Genomic DNA, 18,792 nt, shown 5'->3' on the forward strand with positions numbered 1-18,792 from the left:
GTTGGTTTCCTGTGTACCCTTGTGGTGAATTCTCCGTTGGGTGTTCTCTCTACTAACACGTCTAGGAATGGGAGTTAGCTATCCTTGTCCTCTTCTCTCGTGAATCGTATTCCTGTGAGTGTGGCGTTGATCATTCGGTGTGTTTTTTCTATTTCTGTGTTTTTGATGATTACAAAGGTGTCATCGACGTATCTGATCCAGAGTTTGGGTTGGATTTGTGGTAGGGCTGTATGTTCTAACCTTTGCATAACTGCCTCTGCTATGAGTCCCGAGATTGGTGATCCCATGGGTGTTCCGTTGATTTGTTCGTATATCTGATTGTTGAATGTAAAGTGTGTGGTGAGGCACAGGTCTAGTAGTTTAAGTATGCCGTCCTTGTTGATAGGTTCGGCCTCCTGTGTTCTGTTATGTATGTCCAGTAGGTTGGCTATTGTTTCTCTGGCTAGGGTTTTGTCAATTGATGTGAACAGTGCCGTCACGTCGAATGATACCATAGTTTCTTCTTTGTCTATGTGTGTATTCCTGATGATGTCCAAGAATTCCTGTGTTGATTGTATGGAGTGTTTGGATCCGCTGACTAGGTGTTTCAGTTTTTGTTGTAGTTCTTTGGCCAGTTTTCCCTGTGGTCAGGGAGTGCAGAACTAGAGGGCATAGGTTTAGGGTGAGAGGGGAAAGATATAAAAGAGACCTACGGGGCAACCTTTTCACACAGAGTGTGGTAAGGGTATGGAATGAGCTGCCAGAGGAAGTGGTAGAGGCTGGTACAATTGCAACATTTAAAAGGCATCTGGATTGGTATATGAATAGGAAGGGTTTAGAGGGATATGGGCCGGGTGCTGGCACCTGGGTCTAGATTGAGTTGGAATATCTGGTCAGCATTGACTGGTTGAACCGAAGGGTCTGTTTTCATGCTGTACATCTCTATGACTCTATGACTCTAATGCCTTCACGTTTTCCCTCAAATGTGTTGTCCATATCAGACTCAGTTTTCCAGCTGAAGCTGAATAAATATTTTGTTAATGTTTAATGTGACTTCCTTGCTTTTCTACTCTTTGCTTCAATGGATAAAGCTTCCAAATACCAAATATTTTAAAATGTCACCGGTATTCTGCCACCTTCAATGCTGTGCCTAAAATCACACCCAGATCCCTCTGCTTCTGCACTCATTTTGGAATTGCATCCTTTATTTTGTATTGTCTCTCCATATGCTTCCTAAGCATCAAATTCCCCTCTGCATTAAATTTCAGTTGACAGTTGTCATGGAGTCATAAAGTCATAGAGATGGAAACAAACCTTTCGGTCCAACTTGTCCAAGCTGACCAGATATCCTAAATTAGTCTAGTCCCATTTGCCAGCACTTGGTCCATAACCCTCTGAACCCTTCCTATTCATATACCCATTCAGATGCCTTTTAAATGTTGCAATTGTGCCAGCCCCTACCACTTCCTCTGGCAGCTCATTCCATACATGCACCATCCTCTGCGTGAAAAAGTTGCCCCTCAGATCTTTTAAATCTTTCTCCTCTGACCCTAAACCTATGCCCTCTAGTTTGGACTCCCCCACCCCTCTGTCCACTCCACCAACATGTCTGTGTTATTTTTAAAGTTGTATACTACCGTCCTCGTGGTTCACGACACTTTGAAGTTTCGTATCATCTATAATTTTTGATAATGTGCCCTGCACACTGAAGTCATTTGTATGGATCAGGAAAAGGAGGGGTTCTCACACTTGGAGAATTCTACTGTAAAACTTTCTCCTGTCTGCAAAAACGTTGGCTGTAACTTATCCGTTTCCTATTCCTGAACAAATTTTGTGTTCATGTTGCTACTGTCCCTTTTATTGCATAAGTTTGAAATTGTCTGTTCTTCTAAGTGAGCTTTTTTCAAGTATCTTCTGCAAGTCCATCTGAATCACCACAATAGCATTACCCTCATTGATCCACCCTATTACCACAAATTATTAAATCATTGTTCTTTGATTAAGAAAAAGTAGCTTAATAAGACTTAATAAGCACAACAGAACAAGGCACAATTGTTAGTTTGGAAAATAATTTTAAACTCGCACAAAACATTGATAAGGCCAACAGAGTATTGTGTACATTTTATCTCCACATTGTAAAATGGAAGCAGAGGCACTGGACAAGTACAAAAGTGATTCATAATATGATCGAAGTACCTAGAGGGTTTATCTATCAAGAAAGGTCGAACGGACAAGACCTGTTCTCATAGGAAGAAAAGGCTGAGGAATGTCATGCTAGAGGTGTAAAATTATGGGGAGGTTTGATAATGTAGACATGGAGAAAGTATGCACTTTGTATAGACTGTAAAAGCAGGTGTAACAAATTTAATTGCTAATAAATTGAGCAAGAAATTCAAGAAAATCATGTTTACCTGAAGAGTACTAGAAAATGGATTTGCTACCACATGGAAAATGTGCAGTGAATAACATACTTGTGTTTCGGAGAAAACTGGGTGCATCCATGAGAAAAAGAAATGTAAATAGGTTATGGGAGTGGGCAACAAATTGGCAGATGGAGTGTGATGTGGGAAGCCACCTTGACAATAAGAATAGAAAAGCAGAACACTTATTAAAAGGTGTGAAACTTGTTAATGTTCAGAGGAACTTGGGTGTCGTTGCATAAGAAACATAAAATGTTAACAAGTAGGTATATCAAACAGTTAGGAATTCATGGGGCATATAGATCTTCATTGTAAGTGGACTGCAATAAGGAAGTCTTGAAATATTTATATTCAGTTACCGCATACCTGTGCACTTTCGATCTCCTTTTCCAAGGAAAGGTGTGCTTGCCTTGCAGACATGACAGGGATAATTCACCATTTTGGTTCCTGGGATTAGAGGGATGTCCTGTAATGGGTGACTAAGTAAATTAGGCCTGTACTCATTAGAGTTCAGAAGAATGAGGAGTAATCTCTTTGAAACTTACAAGATACTGAATTGTCACTGAGAGGTTAATTGCCCTGCTCCAGATACATCGAACATGGGGGTACAGTCTTAGGGGAAAAGGTCAATGATTTAGAAGTGAAACGAGAATTCTTGTATCACACAAATATTGTGGAGGTTCTTGAGATTGTGAGATTTGGAATAGGAGAATGGATCAGATGAATGTGTAGGTGGAGAAATGGTGTAGGAGGGGATGTTTTAGAGTCCTAAGGCATTAAGGTTAATTGTAGGGAAGATGAAATCTATATAAGCTGGATGTGTTGCACCCCTGCCACAACACGACCAATATTTTCACAAGAGAATTCACTTGTATGGTGACAATAGATTTAAACTAGAATGGGAGGGGTGGAAACCTGAGTGGGGAGACACAAGATGGGGAAACAAATATGTAAATGAAAGGTAGAGGAGGCAGCATTCACACTATATTTGGTGGGGTATGAGGGTGGTGGAGTGTAGAATGCTGGGGAGAAAGGACGTTGATAGTTCAGATTAAATGATTGGAATGTGAGAATGGCAGAACAATGGTATGTCCAACTTCCTGAATGGAAAGAGCAAGCAGTCCCACTGGGGTGGGGGGAAGGGAGAAGGAACACGGTTACAGAGAATGGAACAAGTAAAGCTAATAGAAAGGGAAGGAATGGGAGTTGATTCACAATTTGAAGGTTGAACTCAGTATTAAGTCCAGAAGGCTGTCATGTGCCTGGTCTGAAGATGAGATGTTATTCCTCCAGTTTGATTCACTGGAGCACTGCAGCATGCCGAGGGCAGACAAATGGGCATGCGAGCAGGATGCTGTGTTAAAATGACCAGCTATGGGAAGATCAGGCCCATGCTTGTGCACAACCCAAACTGTTCTGCAAAAGTGGACACCCATTCTGCACTTGGTTTCTCCAATGTAGAGTAGGCTATGTTGGGTATAGCAAATACAATACACAGGATTAGAGGAGGTGCAGGTGAAATGGTGCTTCAACTGTTTAGGCCCTTGGAGGTGAAGGGGCAGGGGTTGCACCTTCTGCGAAGGTGCCATGGGAAGGGGGGAGGTGGTGTTGATGGTCATGGAATGGACTAGGGTGTGCTGGAGGGAACGATCCCTGTGAAATGCAGACAGGGGACGTGAAGGGAAGATATGTTTGGTGGTTGTGTTCGGCTGGAGAATGGTACTTTGAATACAAAAGCTGGTGGCATGAAAAGTGAGGACAATGGGAACCCGATCACCCTGCGAGTGATGGGAAAGAACAAGGGCAGAAGCATGGATGATGGTATGGATGCTGTTGAGTGTCCTGTCAACTACAGTTGTGGAGGAGCCATGATTATGGGAGAAAATTACCTGGATGTCCTTGAATATCAGCCATTGAGATCGAGCATGCAGATTCAGCAAGCAGTGAGGAAGGCATGGAGTTGAGGCAGCAGATCTTTCACAATCATATTGAAGGGCTCAGGGGTCTGAAGAATCCACTCCTGTGGCTATTTCTTATGCTTTTGTCTTCTTTTGATATATTGATCTCCATATTTCACTTTCATAGGTGAAGAAGAGTGAGGAGATGATTGGGTCAAGTACTCTGTTTCTATGCTGTAACATTTATGTGAAACAATATCCAGCTAATATGCACACTCTTCAGCAACAGACTATTTTGGTGCTACTCTGAATCCAGTTGCCAGGAGCTGTTGAACAGCAGTACCAGCTCACTGTGATTTTGTCAAAATACTGTCTCCTCCTGTATTAGAAGTGCAATCCTGTGAAATTCTATTCAGGGAGTTCCAGTGCACATTGGTAGCTTGCAACCATTCATTAAACACCTTGAATTATTTATTTTAGTCCAGGGAAATATGGGCCATATGTGTAGTGTACCACTTCACCCAGTGAATAGGGAGGTGCAACCCTGCAATTTTATTTAGCCCTTTGATCAGGCTCAAAGAGAAACTCTTCTGTCGACAAACCTTTTACATCAACAAAATATATTATCATAACAAAATGCTGCAAAGGTTTTGTCGAATGGGTATTTTTCTGCTCAGCATTTCTGTTGCAGACAAATCCACGCTGCTGCCAGTGAAATATCATATGCGTTCATGACGGTTCAATACGTTTGACAGCGGAGTGTAAAACTAAAACAGGCATTGCAGGCAAGCTCTTTTGAACAGTGCTTTAAATTCTATTTAATTCGGCTAAAGCAGAGCCTTGATAAGAATTCTTGCAGATACTCCTGTACCTTCAAACCCCACAGCCTTTCTCACTCAAAGCCTATAAACTAAAATAGTAAACTAAGAAAAACCAGGCACCTGATTTTCAAGACCGATAGATGAGAATTAGGAGACAGAAGTAATCCCACCATAATGATCCTACCTCAGTCTTGCGACTGCTGGCAGACGGGACTTTCCTTGTTCCATGCACAGATTAGAAAATTGGCCTTCCACTGGAGGAAACAGGTGCGAGGCAGAATTGAAGAGGTGGGTTAGGTCCAGAGTGGGCAGATTAATAGATACCCAGAAAAAAATTCTCAATTTTGTGCTTCTATAGAGTTGGATCATAGAATCATACAGTATACAAGGAAACCATTCAACCCATTGTGTCTGTACCAGCCGCTGAAAGAGCGACCAAGCTGATCCCATTCTCCAGCCATATCTCCATAGCCCTTGAAATTCCCCTTTGAAATCTCCTATCAAATCTGCCTCCACCACTCTCCCAGGCAACACATTCCAAATCCTCTGAGTAGGACATTTCTCCTCATCTCACTCCAAGCATCCTATCTGGATGCATCACAACGTGGTATGGCAACTGATCTACTCAGGGCTATAAGAAACTACAGAGAGTTGTGAACACAGCCCAGTCCACCATACAAGCCAATCTTCCATCCATTGACTCTATCTATACTTCTCGCTGTCTCAGGAAGGCAGCCAACATCACCAAAGACCCCTCCCACCTCGGTGATAATCTCTTCCAAACTCTTCTTTCAGGGAGAAGATACAGAATCTTAAGTAAGTACCAACAGATTCAAGAACAGCTTCTTCCCTGCTATTATTAGACTTGTGAATAGACCTCTCAAATTTTAAATTTAATGTTGATCTCACTCTCTGTGCACCTTCTGTGCAGCCATAACATTGCATCTTTTGCTGTGCTCTATTGCCCCAATGCACTTTGTATGGTATGATCTGCCTGTACGGCACGCAAAACAAAACTTTACCTTCACTGTACCACTGTACGTAAATAAATCAAAATAAACTCTCCTGCTGACAATTTTATGACCCCTAGTTATTGACATGCTAACTAGTGGAAACAGAATATCCTTCTTTACCCTGTCAAAATTGTTCATAATTTTTAAAACCTCAATAAGGTAACCTCTTAATTTTCTCTATTCCAAGGAGAATAAGCCCAGTGTCTCTAATCTTTGCTTCGATCTAAAATCCCTCGTTCCTTTTACTAGACAGTTTTCCACTTACCAGAAGTAACAAATTGACAAGCATATTGATTAAGGGTAATTTGCACCTTCCAATCACAGCACTGTCACAGTTCACCTTAATGAACATTGATGCTATACATGGTACAGCATTTCAGGATGAATTGTAAAGGAGATTATCTCACCTTTTGAACTCTTTCTGTTTCCAATCTATGTTTTACACCTCTGTGCTGTTGGTGAAAAACCCCACAATCAGTCCAGTGATATTTTAAGAAACAAACCTGGAGCATGCCCCCAAAGAGCCCACAGCATGATCGCTACTCCCATTCATAGGAGTAGGTGGAGTCTTGGGCATATTTCTTTCCCAAACTGATCTCTATTTGGAGAGACCAGACTGAGACCATGAGAATCCCAGAGATGAGAAACACTGATATACTTTCCTTGTACACAGAATTGCTAGAATAAAAATAAGCTTCTAGCTCCATGTCAACTAATTGTTAAACCAGAAGCAGCCAAATGTCATTGTGTATAAAGATGAATTTGTGTCTGGTTATGAAATTACACATAAATTATTAGATTTGTGTTTCCTCTGAATCAAAATTTCAATAGAAAAATAAAATAAGCAGTTACAATTTTTTCCAAAATAAATAAATCATGACAATATTACACTCAACACTTTGTGCAACCTGTTCTCTTGAACAGTTCTGTACTTACTGGCAAATTTACAGTAATAAAAATAGCAAGAAGCCCAACCTTGGTCTTTTCCAAATATTTAACATTCCAATTTGCATCACAGCATTGTAGATGAATAAATTAACAAGCTGTTCAGACTGAAACATTCATTCCAAATTAAGTGCCCAAATGGAAAATGCATCTGGTGGTTTTTGATTTTTGAGATTTTTCAAAGTAAAAGAACATTTTCTATTTGCACACCCAAGACTTTTTCAACATCATTAAATATAAATTTACTTCAAATGCTGAAAAAGCAATATTCTATGAGCTACTGTTCACTGAAATTTAAATAGATTGCATTACATACTAAAAAGAACAAGGTTTTTACTTGCAAATTTTGTGAGCAGAGGCTGTCGCTGAAAAATACAAGTTCATTTACAAATTCATTTCAACTCAAAAATTAATTTATCCTTTGTCCTTTCCTTTCCTCAAACATTTAATTCCATTCCCTTGCCAACTATGTTGCCTTAAACAAAGCTGAATTTAAAAAGCAATAAAAATTACTGGAGGTTTATTCCTCAATCAATGCCTTGATTTCAGACACTGTACGACATATGCCAGCAATGTAGACAATAGTGTGAAGCACAAAGCATGCTTTGAAAGAAAGAGACTTGCATTTATATAACATTTTTCTTGACCATCCAATATGTCAAAGCACTTTACAGCCAATGAAGTATTTCCTGAAAAGTAGTCACTGTGTAATGTAGGAAACACAGCAGACGATATGCACATAACAAACTCGCATAAACAGCATTGTGACAATGACCAGATATTGCTTTCGTTATGATATTGATCAAGAAATATATTTTGGCTAGGACTCCAGGAATAACTCCTCTGATGCTCTTCAGGTAAAGCATCTCATTTGAAAGATGGCACCTCCAACAATAATTTCACAGCTCTGCACTCGAATGTCAGTCTTGACTATTATGCTGTCAAGGTGTGAAGTGGGACTTGAACCCAAAATTTGTCATTCAGAGGCAAACATGCAACTGAACCAGCATTGAAGTTGCAAGCAATGCAATTGTTATTGGCTGCAGATAGTGCTGTCACTATTCCCAGATAGAATAGAAAATATTTGGCTGATTTTCCTGTCAATCAAAACTGGCGTTTTTAGTCACTGTGATTAAGTTTATTTATAGACATAACTTGTATGTAACTGTCCTCTACTCATCACATTTTGATGGAACTACTATCTTGTTTTCCTTGAAAGATGTTGTTGCAATTTCAGTCATCAGCTCTGATTTCTGTATTTGTTAGAGCTGTTGGGTATTGCCTAAACAGCCTCTGTTGTTCTATTTGTCTGCCTGCTGATGGGAATCAATAGAGTTGTTTGATTTCTGCCATATTTCTGCCTCACCTTCAAGTCATTATCCCACGCAGGGTAACTCAATGACTGGCACAATGGTTTCAAGGCTTAAATGTTCAAGACACTCAACTTCAACTCCACCCATTCACACCACTACCATCACCATTATCCCAGGTTGTGACATCCATGCTCTTGCTCTCTGACCAGAGATGGCAAACTAGAGGTCATAGTAAACTCCAAAAATATACACAGCAACAGCAGTAGTCATGAGAGCAGCTTTACTGACCTCCCACAACTGCTCATAGAAGTACCGAGAGATTGATCCTCTATTTTTGGAAATTCACAAACAACACAGAGTATAAGTTTGCTATGTGACTATACGACAGTTGATTTGGATCCTGTCCTCACTCAAAGATATTTATTTTTGCAGAGATCACTGGCTAATTGACCAGAAAAATGAACCCTAGTTTATATTCCTCCTTTAAAGTAACAATATTGTCCAATGATAATGAACATTCCAACTGGAATTAAATCCACTTAAAGAGAATATCAAAGGATGCTTAGAGAGTTGTTGCAGTGCATCTTGTAGGTGGTACTTACTGCTGCTAATGTGCATTAATGTGCATTGATGGTGAAGGGAGTGGGCTACTTTGTCCTGGATAGCATCAAGTTTCTTGAATGTTGTTGGCACTAGACCCATCCAGATAAGTTGAAAGAATCCCATCATACTTCTGACTCATATCTTGTGGATGGTGACAGACACTAAAGAGACAGAAGGTGAGTTAATTGCCACAGAATTCCCTCGGTTACAATATTTACATGGATGGTCCATTGCAGTTTCTGGTCAATGATACCCCTGAGGATGTTGACAGTGGGGGATTCTGTGAGGATGCCACTGAATATGAATTCTTATTGGAGATAGTTATTGACTGGCACTTGTGTAACATGAATGGTACTAGCTAGTTATCAGCAACTCAATATTGCCCAAGTCTTGCTGTACATAGACACTGACTGCTTCATTATTTGGAGATGTCATAAATGGTGCTAAATATGGTACAATCATCAGCACAATCCCCACTTATGACCTTATGAAGGTTAATGATGAAGCAACTGAAGATGATTAAGTCTAAGGCATAACCTGAGGAAAACCTGCAGCACTTTTGGATTATTGTATGCAATTCTGGTCTCCTTCCTATCAGAAGGATGTTGTGAAACTTGAAAGGGTTCAGAAAAGATTTACAAGGATGTTGCCAGGGTTGGAGGATTTGGGCTATTGGGACAAGCTGAGTAAGTTGGGGATGTTTTCTCTGGAGCATCAGAGGCTGAGGGGTGACTTTATAGAGGTTTATAAAATCATGAGGGGCACGGATGGAATAAATAGATAAAGTATTTTCCCTGAGATGGGGGAGTCAAGAACTAAAGGGCATAGGTTTAGAATGAGAGGGGAAAGATATAAGAGGGACCTAATGGTCAACATTTTCACACAGAGAGTGATGCGTGTATGGAATGAGCTGCCAGAGGAAGTAGTAGAGGCTGGTACAATTGCAACATTTAAAAGGCATCCCGTTGGGTGTATGAATAGGAAGCGTTTAGAGGGATATGGGCCAAGTGCTGGCAAATGGGACTAGATTAGGTTAGGATATTTGTTTGGCATGGACGAGTTGGACTGAAGGGTCTTTTTCCGGGGCGTACATCTCTATGACTCTACTGTTCTCGGACTGAGATGATTGACCTCCAGGAAATGCCACCATCACCATTTGTGCAGGTTTTGTCTCCAACTGTCAGAGATTTTTCACCATGATTTGCATTGACTGCATTTTTCCTGAGATTCTGAAATGCCATACTTTGGATGTCAAGGGCTGTGACTCTCACCTCACCTCTGGAATTTTGTTCTTTCTTCCAAATTTGGACCAAAGCTACGATGAAGTCAGGAGCCGAGTGCCCCTGATAGAATCCAAACTGAGAATCAGTGAGCAGGTTACTCTTTTATCAAGTGCTGCTTCATAACCCTTCCATCATTTTGCTGATGATCAGGAGTTGACTTATAAGATGGTAATCGGCCTGGTTGGATTTTCCCAGCCTTTTGTGTGCAGAGAAACCTAGGCAATTTTTCGCATTGTTGGCGAGCTGACAGTGATGTGGATGTGCTGGAACTGCATGGCCAAGTGCACAGCTAGTCTGAAACATGTTTTCAGAATTATTGCCAGAATGTTGTCATGGCTCAAGCTTTTGCTGTAATGAGTGCCTTCAGCCATTTCATGATGTCATGTTGAGTGAATCAAATCAGCTGAAAGCTGGCAACTGGGACTTCAGGCGGAAGCCAAATCTTCCACTTGGCATTTCTGGCAGAAAGTCTCTAAAACTCAACATTCTATTTAGCTTTCCAACCTCTTATCATCCCAGAGCTAAAGAATTACCTCTAAACCATTAATGTGAACCATAAACTGGATATTCACAATATTGATATTACCTGTTGCCAATATGTATGTCAGTTGCTTCACAATTATAACAAGGACATAATGAAAGAGCACAATAACTTGGAGCAGTGGTAGACCATATGGCCCAAATCACATCAGCCATTCAATATAATGCATCTTTAGCCTAAGCTTCACCTCCTGCTCACTGCCCCACATCTTGGTTCCTTAAGAATGAAAAAAATCTTTTCTATCCCCAGCCTGAATCACTGTGCCATATGTTTTGTGATTTTTTTTGAATGTGCTTCATAATAGAGCATTCACAACTTTTTGAGATGGAGTATTCCAAACATTCAATTTCTCCTCATCTCAGTCCTAAATATGAAACCTGGGACCCTAAGGCTGTAGCTCTGTGTTCTAGGTTCCACAGTCAGAGGAAACAACTATCAAGCTCCTTCAGAATCTTGTGTGTTTCAATGAGATCATCTCTCATTCTTCCAAACTTGAACAAGGATGGAACTGATTTACTTATCCTCTAATGTAGCACACTGAGCATGAAGTAACTGCTAATTGTAAACTTTAATAAGTGTCTTAACAATACTGAGTGAAACTCTTAAAGCATGTAGAAGACACATTAGCAGACACTTCTATGTACTGTTATTAAGAACTATCAGCTTTGCTGCAAACCAACCGATTCCAAAAAGGAAACAAATCACAGCTACAGGAATAAGGGATGCCATATTTTGTCAATTCAGAGCTTAAGAGTCAGAACCTTCTGGGAAAATGACCATACAGCTCCTGCACACACCATTACTAATGTGGAAGTAACCCACTGACTTGTGGCAAGGAAGAGATCCTCTCCTGAAGAGTTTCAATTGTCACAAATTGCTGAATGATTTGTGCTGCTTCAACATTGTAGCTTTGCTAAACAGGAACTTGTCTTCAATCTCCCCATGAGTTTCAAAAAATTGATGCCCCTCCACTGATCGAAGCAACTAAATTCACTGAAGGAAGTTCAAAGATTTATTAGTAACATAAACAGCCTATGGATGATGAGAACTAAATTCCTTTATTGCCACTCAACCACTAAAAGCTACTAAAATTGTACAGGTTGCAGGCAATCGAGTCTAAATCTGATAATCTTTGCTTTGGTAATGCTGCCTACAGCTGTACAGAAAGACATAGGACTGCAAGCAACCCCAGGAGCCATCTAATCACCATCAAATCCTGCATGACCCAACCCCCAGGGAAAACATCCATCATCAGGAGGCTAATCTCCACAGGAGTACCTCAACGCCAAATCATTGACTGCCCAATTCCTTTCCACTCACAGCACAAGTGCCAATTGCAGCAATACCAAAAGCTACTGCCATATTACTGCCCTTTAAATGTTTGCAAAGTCATGATCCTACTCCCACTCCTTCTCCATCCCATCTGTGTTCCTTTACTGCTTCCTTAAAAAATGCAAAGGGACAAGTCAAATCAGGCTCAGTTGCTTCCTCTATACCCTTAACTGTCTTTCAATTACTCATTTAGGGATCGTGTCTGGCACCCCCATGTTGCTATTTGCTGCTTGCAACATTCTAACCTGGTGTGATAACATCAGGAGCCCAACCCTGACACTGTCCCAAACAATTGTATGACTCGCCCAGTCTCCATTGCTCTCTGTTACTGCACCTTAAAATCCTGGCCTCTGTTTGTCATCCTGTCCTCAAATCTCGTTTATTCAGGTCCATCGATCAGCAATCTCCCAGATGCTTCATTACCCTTGCCAGACTGACAACAATTTACATATTCCAGCAAATTGTATTGCAAAAATGCTGCGAGCTGAAGGTGAGGAGAATTAATCTCAGTCACATGCATGCCTTGAGGTGGCCCCAGTCCATCAATTCAAGTTCCGAATTGTATATTCCAATTCTGAATTCTGATGTTCTAGTCTGCTCAAATTACAAGCATTCTGCTTGACAATAAAAATTATCAGCCTTAAACCTCCATCAAATGCAAATCAATTCAATCCTAAGCTTTTCACTTGTTCATGTAAAATATTTATTGAGGCACAGTGCTAGAATTGACAACAAAATGTTTACAGCACATTTTCACAACAGAACTTGCAAGTATGACCTCAAGATTTTGATAGCATAAAACTCAAGAAGTCAACAAATCCTTCCTTAATTGTCAGATATATTTTATGGGCAGTATTTTATAGGCGATTAACAAGTTAAAATGATTGGTGACAAATAACTGTTTAGAAACTGGCAATGTCAATTCATAGATTGTTATATATTCTGAATGAATCTGTATAAATTGCAGACGTCTTGTTTGCATATTCGCTCAAAGAGAATTGGCAGCTTCAGTCGCCATTCTGTTACTTAACCATTGACAGAACCTTTCACTATCTATGGATACAGAATAGTTGTCAAGCATGTTTTTAAAAGGAAAATTCTAAAAATCCCTTGATTTGGTGGGAGGAGGGAGTACACGTTGAGAATTGATTTTAGCTGTTGGTCACCGATTGACTTAGATGCAGATAGGTGGATGGATTAGTAAATTTGCAGACGACACTAAAGTCGGTGGAGTAGTGGACAGTTTGGAAGAATGTTACAGGTTGCATGGGGACTTGGATACACTGCAGAATTGGGCTGAGAGGTGGCAAATGGAGTTCAATGCAGCTAAATGTGAGATGATGCACTTTGGGAAGAATAACAGGAAGGCAGAGTACTGGGTCAATGGAAATATTCTTGGTAGTGTGGATGTGCAAAGGGATCTTGGAGTCTATGTACATAGATTCCAGCAAGTTGCCACCCAGGTGGATAGTGCTGTTAAGAAGGCATACAGTGTGTTAGGTTTTATTCATAGATGGATTGAGTTCCAGGGCTGCAATATCATGCTGCTACTGTACAAAACACTGGTGTGACCACACTTGGAATATTGTGTACATTTGCAAATTCTCCCTGTGTCTGCGTGGGTTTCCTCCGGGTGCTCCGGTTTCCTCCCACAGTCCAAATATGTGCAGGTTTGGTGAATTGGCCATGCTAAATTGCCTGTAGTGTTAGGTAAAGAGGTAAATGTAGGGGAATGGGTCTAGGTGGGTTGCTCTTCGGAGAGCCGGTGTGGATTTGCTGGGCCGAAGGGCCTGTTTCCACACTGTAAGTAATCTAAAATCTAAAAATCAGTAAGTAATCTAAAATCTAAATCAGATGTGGAAGCATCGGAAAAGGTGCAGAGGATATTTACCAGGATGTTGCCTAATCTGGAGGGAAGGTCTTATGGGGAAAGGCTGAGAGACTTAGGTCTGTTCTCAGTGGAAAGAAGAAGGCTAAGAGGGGATTTGATAGAGACATAGAAGATGATCAGAGGATTAGATAGGGTAGACAGTGAAAGTCTTTTTCCTAGGATGATGACATCAGCTTGTACGAGGGGGCATAGCTACAAATTGTGGGGTGATAGATTTAAGACAGATGTCAGAGGCAGGTTCTTTACTCAGAGAATGGTAAGGGCGTGGAATGCCCTACCTGCCAATGTAGTTAACTCAGCCACATTAGGGAGGTTTAAAAAATCCTTGGATAAGCACATGGATGATGATGGCATAGTGTAGGGGGACGAACTGAGAATAGTTCACAGGTCAGCGCAACATCTAGGGCCGAAGGGCCTGTTCTGCACTGTATTGTTCTGTGTTCTATGAACTTAAAATTTACAGTAGTAATTCACCATTGTTTGGATTTCATTTTCATTCCATCAGCAAACATTAGAAAATGATTAGGTGCATAAAAATCTAATGAAAATAGTTATTCATTTCTTCTTGTTAAGCTGTGTTCATCCATTGTCGGTTATAGTTCTCCTCATACCTTTGTCCAAGAGGGATTTCTCTGATACACTGATGCATTCACAAGGTGTGTTGTCAACAACAGCTGGCTGAGAATCTCTCCCATTCTCACCCCTTCTAATGGGATTATTGGAAGGATTAGAAGACTGATTATCAACCTGCTTGGTTGTGTTGTGAATACTCCCCCTGTGACCAACTAGTCCTGGATAGGAACTTAAACCTGGAGCTCCTGGTGCAAAAGTAGAGGCATAATCTACTCGCTCACAAGATCTCCTCAATTATCAATTTACCATTTCACAATTAAATAATGTATTCCGAAATGACTTTGACAATACACATAATCAGAGAAAGAGCTCAGCCAGCCTTGCCTGTACTGGCTCTTTGCAAAAACTATCCAAATCATTCACATGCAGGAAAAATACAGTGGATGCCATTGTAATGAATATTATGTCAATTGCATAATTTAATATTAAAAAGTATTACTTCATTCAAGTTTTCATGAATGTGTTGTCACATTCATGGGGTTGGTTTAAAACAGCTGGCTGGAAGACTGGCACACAACAGTGTGGGGTCAATTCCCATACAAGATGAGGTTTTTCAGGACTCTCCTTCTCAACCTCTCTCCTCACCTAAACATGGTGAGTCTCAGTTGTCTCTAATGAGAGAGCAGCTCTCTGATCTGGCAAGACTACCTTTACCTTAAGTGTCAGCCATTTAGCTGTTACCTCACGTCTGCAGAAAACTTGTGTAGGCTGATGGTTTTTGTGTTCGGAAGTATGTCAGGTTTTTTAAAAAAACACATTTGTTATGTTGCCGTTGTCTTATGCCAATTTCAATAGTATAGTGTCTGGAGACTTAATCCTTTCCTGTGTTGAGACTTAATGTTAATAATTTAATAAAGCAGCAATGATTACTAGGTATATTGATGAATACTTCAAATTTTGCTTTCTGCAGTCTTGATTCCTGAAATGGCAGGATTAACATATGAAGAGAGACTAGATTGGTTCGGATTTTATTCATTAGAGTTCTGAATAATAAGACCATAAGACATAGGAGTGGAAGTAAGGCCATTTGGCCCATTGAGTCCACTCCGCCATTCAATCATGGCTGATGGGCATTTCAACTCCACTTACCAGCGTTCTCCCCATAGCCCTTAATTCCTCGAGAAACAAGAATCTATCAATCTCTGCCTCGAAGACATTTAGCGTCCCGGCCTCCACAGCACTCCGTGGCAATGGATTCCACAGGCCCACCACTCTCTTGCTGAAGAAATGTCTCCGCATTTCTGTTCTGAATTGACCCCCTCTAATTCTAAGGCTGTGTCCACGGGTCCTAGTCTCTTCACCTAATGGAAACAATTTCCTAGTGTCCACCCTTTCCAAGCCATGTATTATCTTGTACGTCTCTATTAAGTCTCCCCTTAATCTTCTAAACTCCAATGAATACAATCCCAGGATCCTCAGCCGCTCCTTGTATGTTAGACCTGCCATTCCAGGGATCATCCGTGTGAATCTCCGCTGGACACGTTCCAGTGCCAGTATGTTCTTTCTGAGGTGTGGGGACAAAACTGGACACAGTACTCCAAATGAGGCCTAACCAGAACTTTATAAAGTCTCAGTAGCACATCTCTGCTTTTATATTCCAACCCTCTTGAGGTAAGAGACAACATTGCATTCGCTTTCTTAATCACGGACTCAACCTGCATGTTTACCTTTAGAGAATCCTTGACTAGCACTCCCAGATCCCTTTGTACTTTGGCTTTACTAATTTTCTCACCATTTAGAAAGTGGTCTATGCTTTTATTCTTTTTGCCAAAGTGCAAGACCTCGCACTTGCTCACGTTAAATTCCATCAGCCAATTCCTGGACCACTCTCCCAATGGGGAGTAATCTCATAGAAACCTATAAAATTCCAGCAGGATTAGACAGAGTAAACACAGGAAGGATGTTCCTGACACAGGGGATACCAAAACAAGGGGTCGCAGTCAAAGTAAGAATACAGTGAGCCACTTAGGACTGAGATGAGGAAAAATGTCTTTATTCAGAGTATGATGAGCTTGCTTCCACAGAAAGCAATTGAGGCCTTAGCATTGAATGTTTTTAGGAAGGAGTTGGATGCAGTTCTTAGGTCTAAAGAGATCAATGCATATGTCAAGAAAGCAGGAACAGGATTCTGAATTGGATGATCAGCTACAATCATACTGAATGGTATTACAGGCTCAAAGGGCTGAATGGCCTATTCTTGCCAATATTTCTGATGTTCCTATGTTTCTGTATAAGTCCAAGTTCTCAAATATCAACAAAGGCTTTGTTACTCAGTGATTGCATCACCTAATGACAGAGCTAGTGAGATTGAAAAAGGAGCCCCTAAAAATGAAAGGTAGCTCAAATATTGAACTGGGTGGAATGCATATACTCGCCAAGCAACAATCATGATACTTATGTACTGAGATACTCCCAGTTGCCAGGGATGTTCTGTAGTCTAGCTTCCTTCAATGTCAAAGGATACTCCGAGGAGATGACAAATGATCCCATTCTGAAATATGCATACTGACCCACTGAGGATGTCCAACTGGGCCAGGCCATCAGCCTGCTGAAAATAGGATTTTGATGTTTGGACCAGTTAGGTGGCAGTCTTCAATTTTCTCCTGCTCAAGTCTCGGTTATGGTCCTGATATACTGTGCATTGTTCTTTACTACCTAGCAAGGGTCTTGAATAGTTCAGTACAAGCATAATAGGGAGTGAGATTTGAAGCAAGCTTAATCTGCTGCTACTACAAGAAATCAAGGGATTTCAAAGTTAAAGTTTTGTGCTTCTAATCTCCAGTCTCTAGAACATGAATTCTGCTGCAGAGGCCATTAAGCTGGGTCTCTTTAAATGAGTGTGCATGTCCCTTCTATTCCTGTATGTCCCACCTTTCACCCAGTTGGGTTTGTTGCCTATCATTGCATTCTGCTGGTTACCTATTTTCATGTTGTAAAGGATTGGGGCAGGAGTCAGCAATCTGTGCGCCTCTCTTTCAGAATCTCACAAGAGACACATAAAATTCACTCCCATGCCTCTATTTGAAAAGCTAAGGATCCATTAATCATTAATCATTAATCCATTAATCCCTCCTGATGAAGGGCTTATGCCCGAAACGTCGAATTTCCTGTTCCTTGGATGCTGCCTGACCTGCTGTGCTTTAACCAGCAACACATTTTCAGCTGTGATCTCCAGCATCTGCAGACCTCATTTTTTACCCGATCCATTAATCAGGCAACAAAATAAAATAAAAGCTTCAGCTCAACGATGGCCAGGAGGAGAGGAGAATCTTTTACTGGCTGTGCTGTAATATCTGCACTTCATCCCCTCCTTCAAGTCATTCCTGGTATTTTGAATTATGCTTCACGTTTGAAATGACATAAATGGTGCTTGAGCATTATGAATCCTTCACAAGTGCATATGTTTATAGGTCAACTGCAAGTTGATTTGCATCCAGGAATGATTACCAACACATTACTCCCTTCTAAAAGAAACAAGTCTAGAGGACTATCTTTTGGTACTTAAATATTAAATCTTAGATATGTCACACGCTTTTAAGACTTCAGTTTCTACTCCGCAATCTGCACAGAAATCAACAGAGACTGAAACATTACATTACAATCTCAATTTTAAGCTCTTCCATTCTAACAATTGCTATGATTAGGGGAGGACATGGGAAAATCTTGCAGAAAACAGCACATCAAATTAACTGCTACAAGATGTTGATTATTGGATAGAAGATCACAATTGACTGAAGTCACGGTTCATTGAACATTTTGTCACATTAGTCAGCCATTTGTTTTGACTCTCTGAAAGCATGAAAGGAGGTCACTGTGATGCAAGGTCTGCTGGTACATTTGGATTGATGTATACTGATCTATTTTTCTACTCCACAGAGGTAGCACAAGCAGTGCACTGGAGCCTCATGATCAATTAAGTGGAATAAACTCCATGTTAAATTGAAGGTGGAGCTTTATAAATAAAACAGAAATCCTACAGTTCTTAACCAGAGTAAACAGGATCTTGATCACTTGGACCAATGGGCTGAGGAATGTCAGGTGGAATTTAATTTAGATAAATGTGAGGTGCTGCTTTTTGGAAAAGCAAATCAGAGCAGGACTTATGCACTTATTGGTAAGA

At 40.6% G+C, this 18,792-nt stretch overlaps 1 protein-coding gene across 2 annotated transcripts in view; it reads left to right on the forward strand.

Moving 5' to 3' along the window:
• The window catches only part of LOC132822969 (disks large-associated protein 4-like), a 222,005-nt gene that overhangs the window by 5,690 nt on the left and 197,523 nt on the right, over positions 1-18,792 (forward strand). Inside the window, exon 3 of one of the 2 annotated variants that reach the window (XM_060836438.1) lies at positions 13,452-13,480. The exons of the other annotated variant lie outside the window; for it this stretch is intronic. Coding sequence (XP_060692421.1) covers positions 13,452-13,480 — 29 coding nt within the window. The remainder of the gene's footprint in view (positions 1-13,451; positions 13,481-18,792) is intronic. 2 annotated transcript variants of the gene reach the window in all.

Source organism: Hemiscyllium ocellatum, chromosome 15 (assembly GCF_020745735.1).
Source record: "Hemiscyllium ocellatum isolate sHemOce1 chromosome 15, sHemOce1.pat.X.cur, whole genome shotgun sequence".
In the NCBI taxonomy this organism is placed as follows: domain Eukaryota; kingdom Metazoa; phylum Chordata; class Chondrichthyes; order Orectolobiformes; family Hemiscylliidae; genus Hemiscyllium; species Hemiscyllium ocellatum.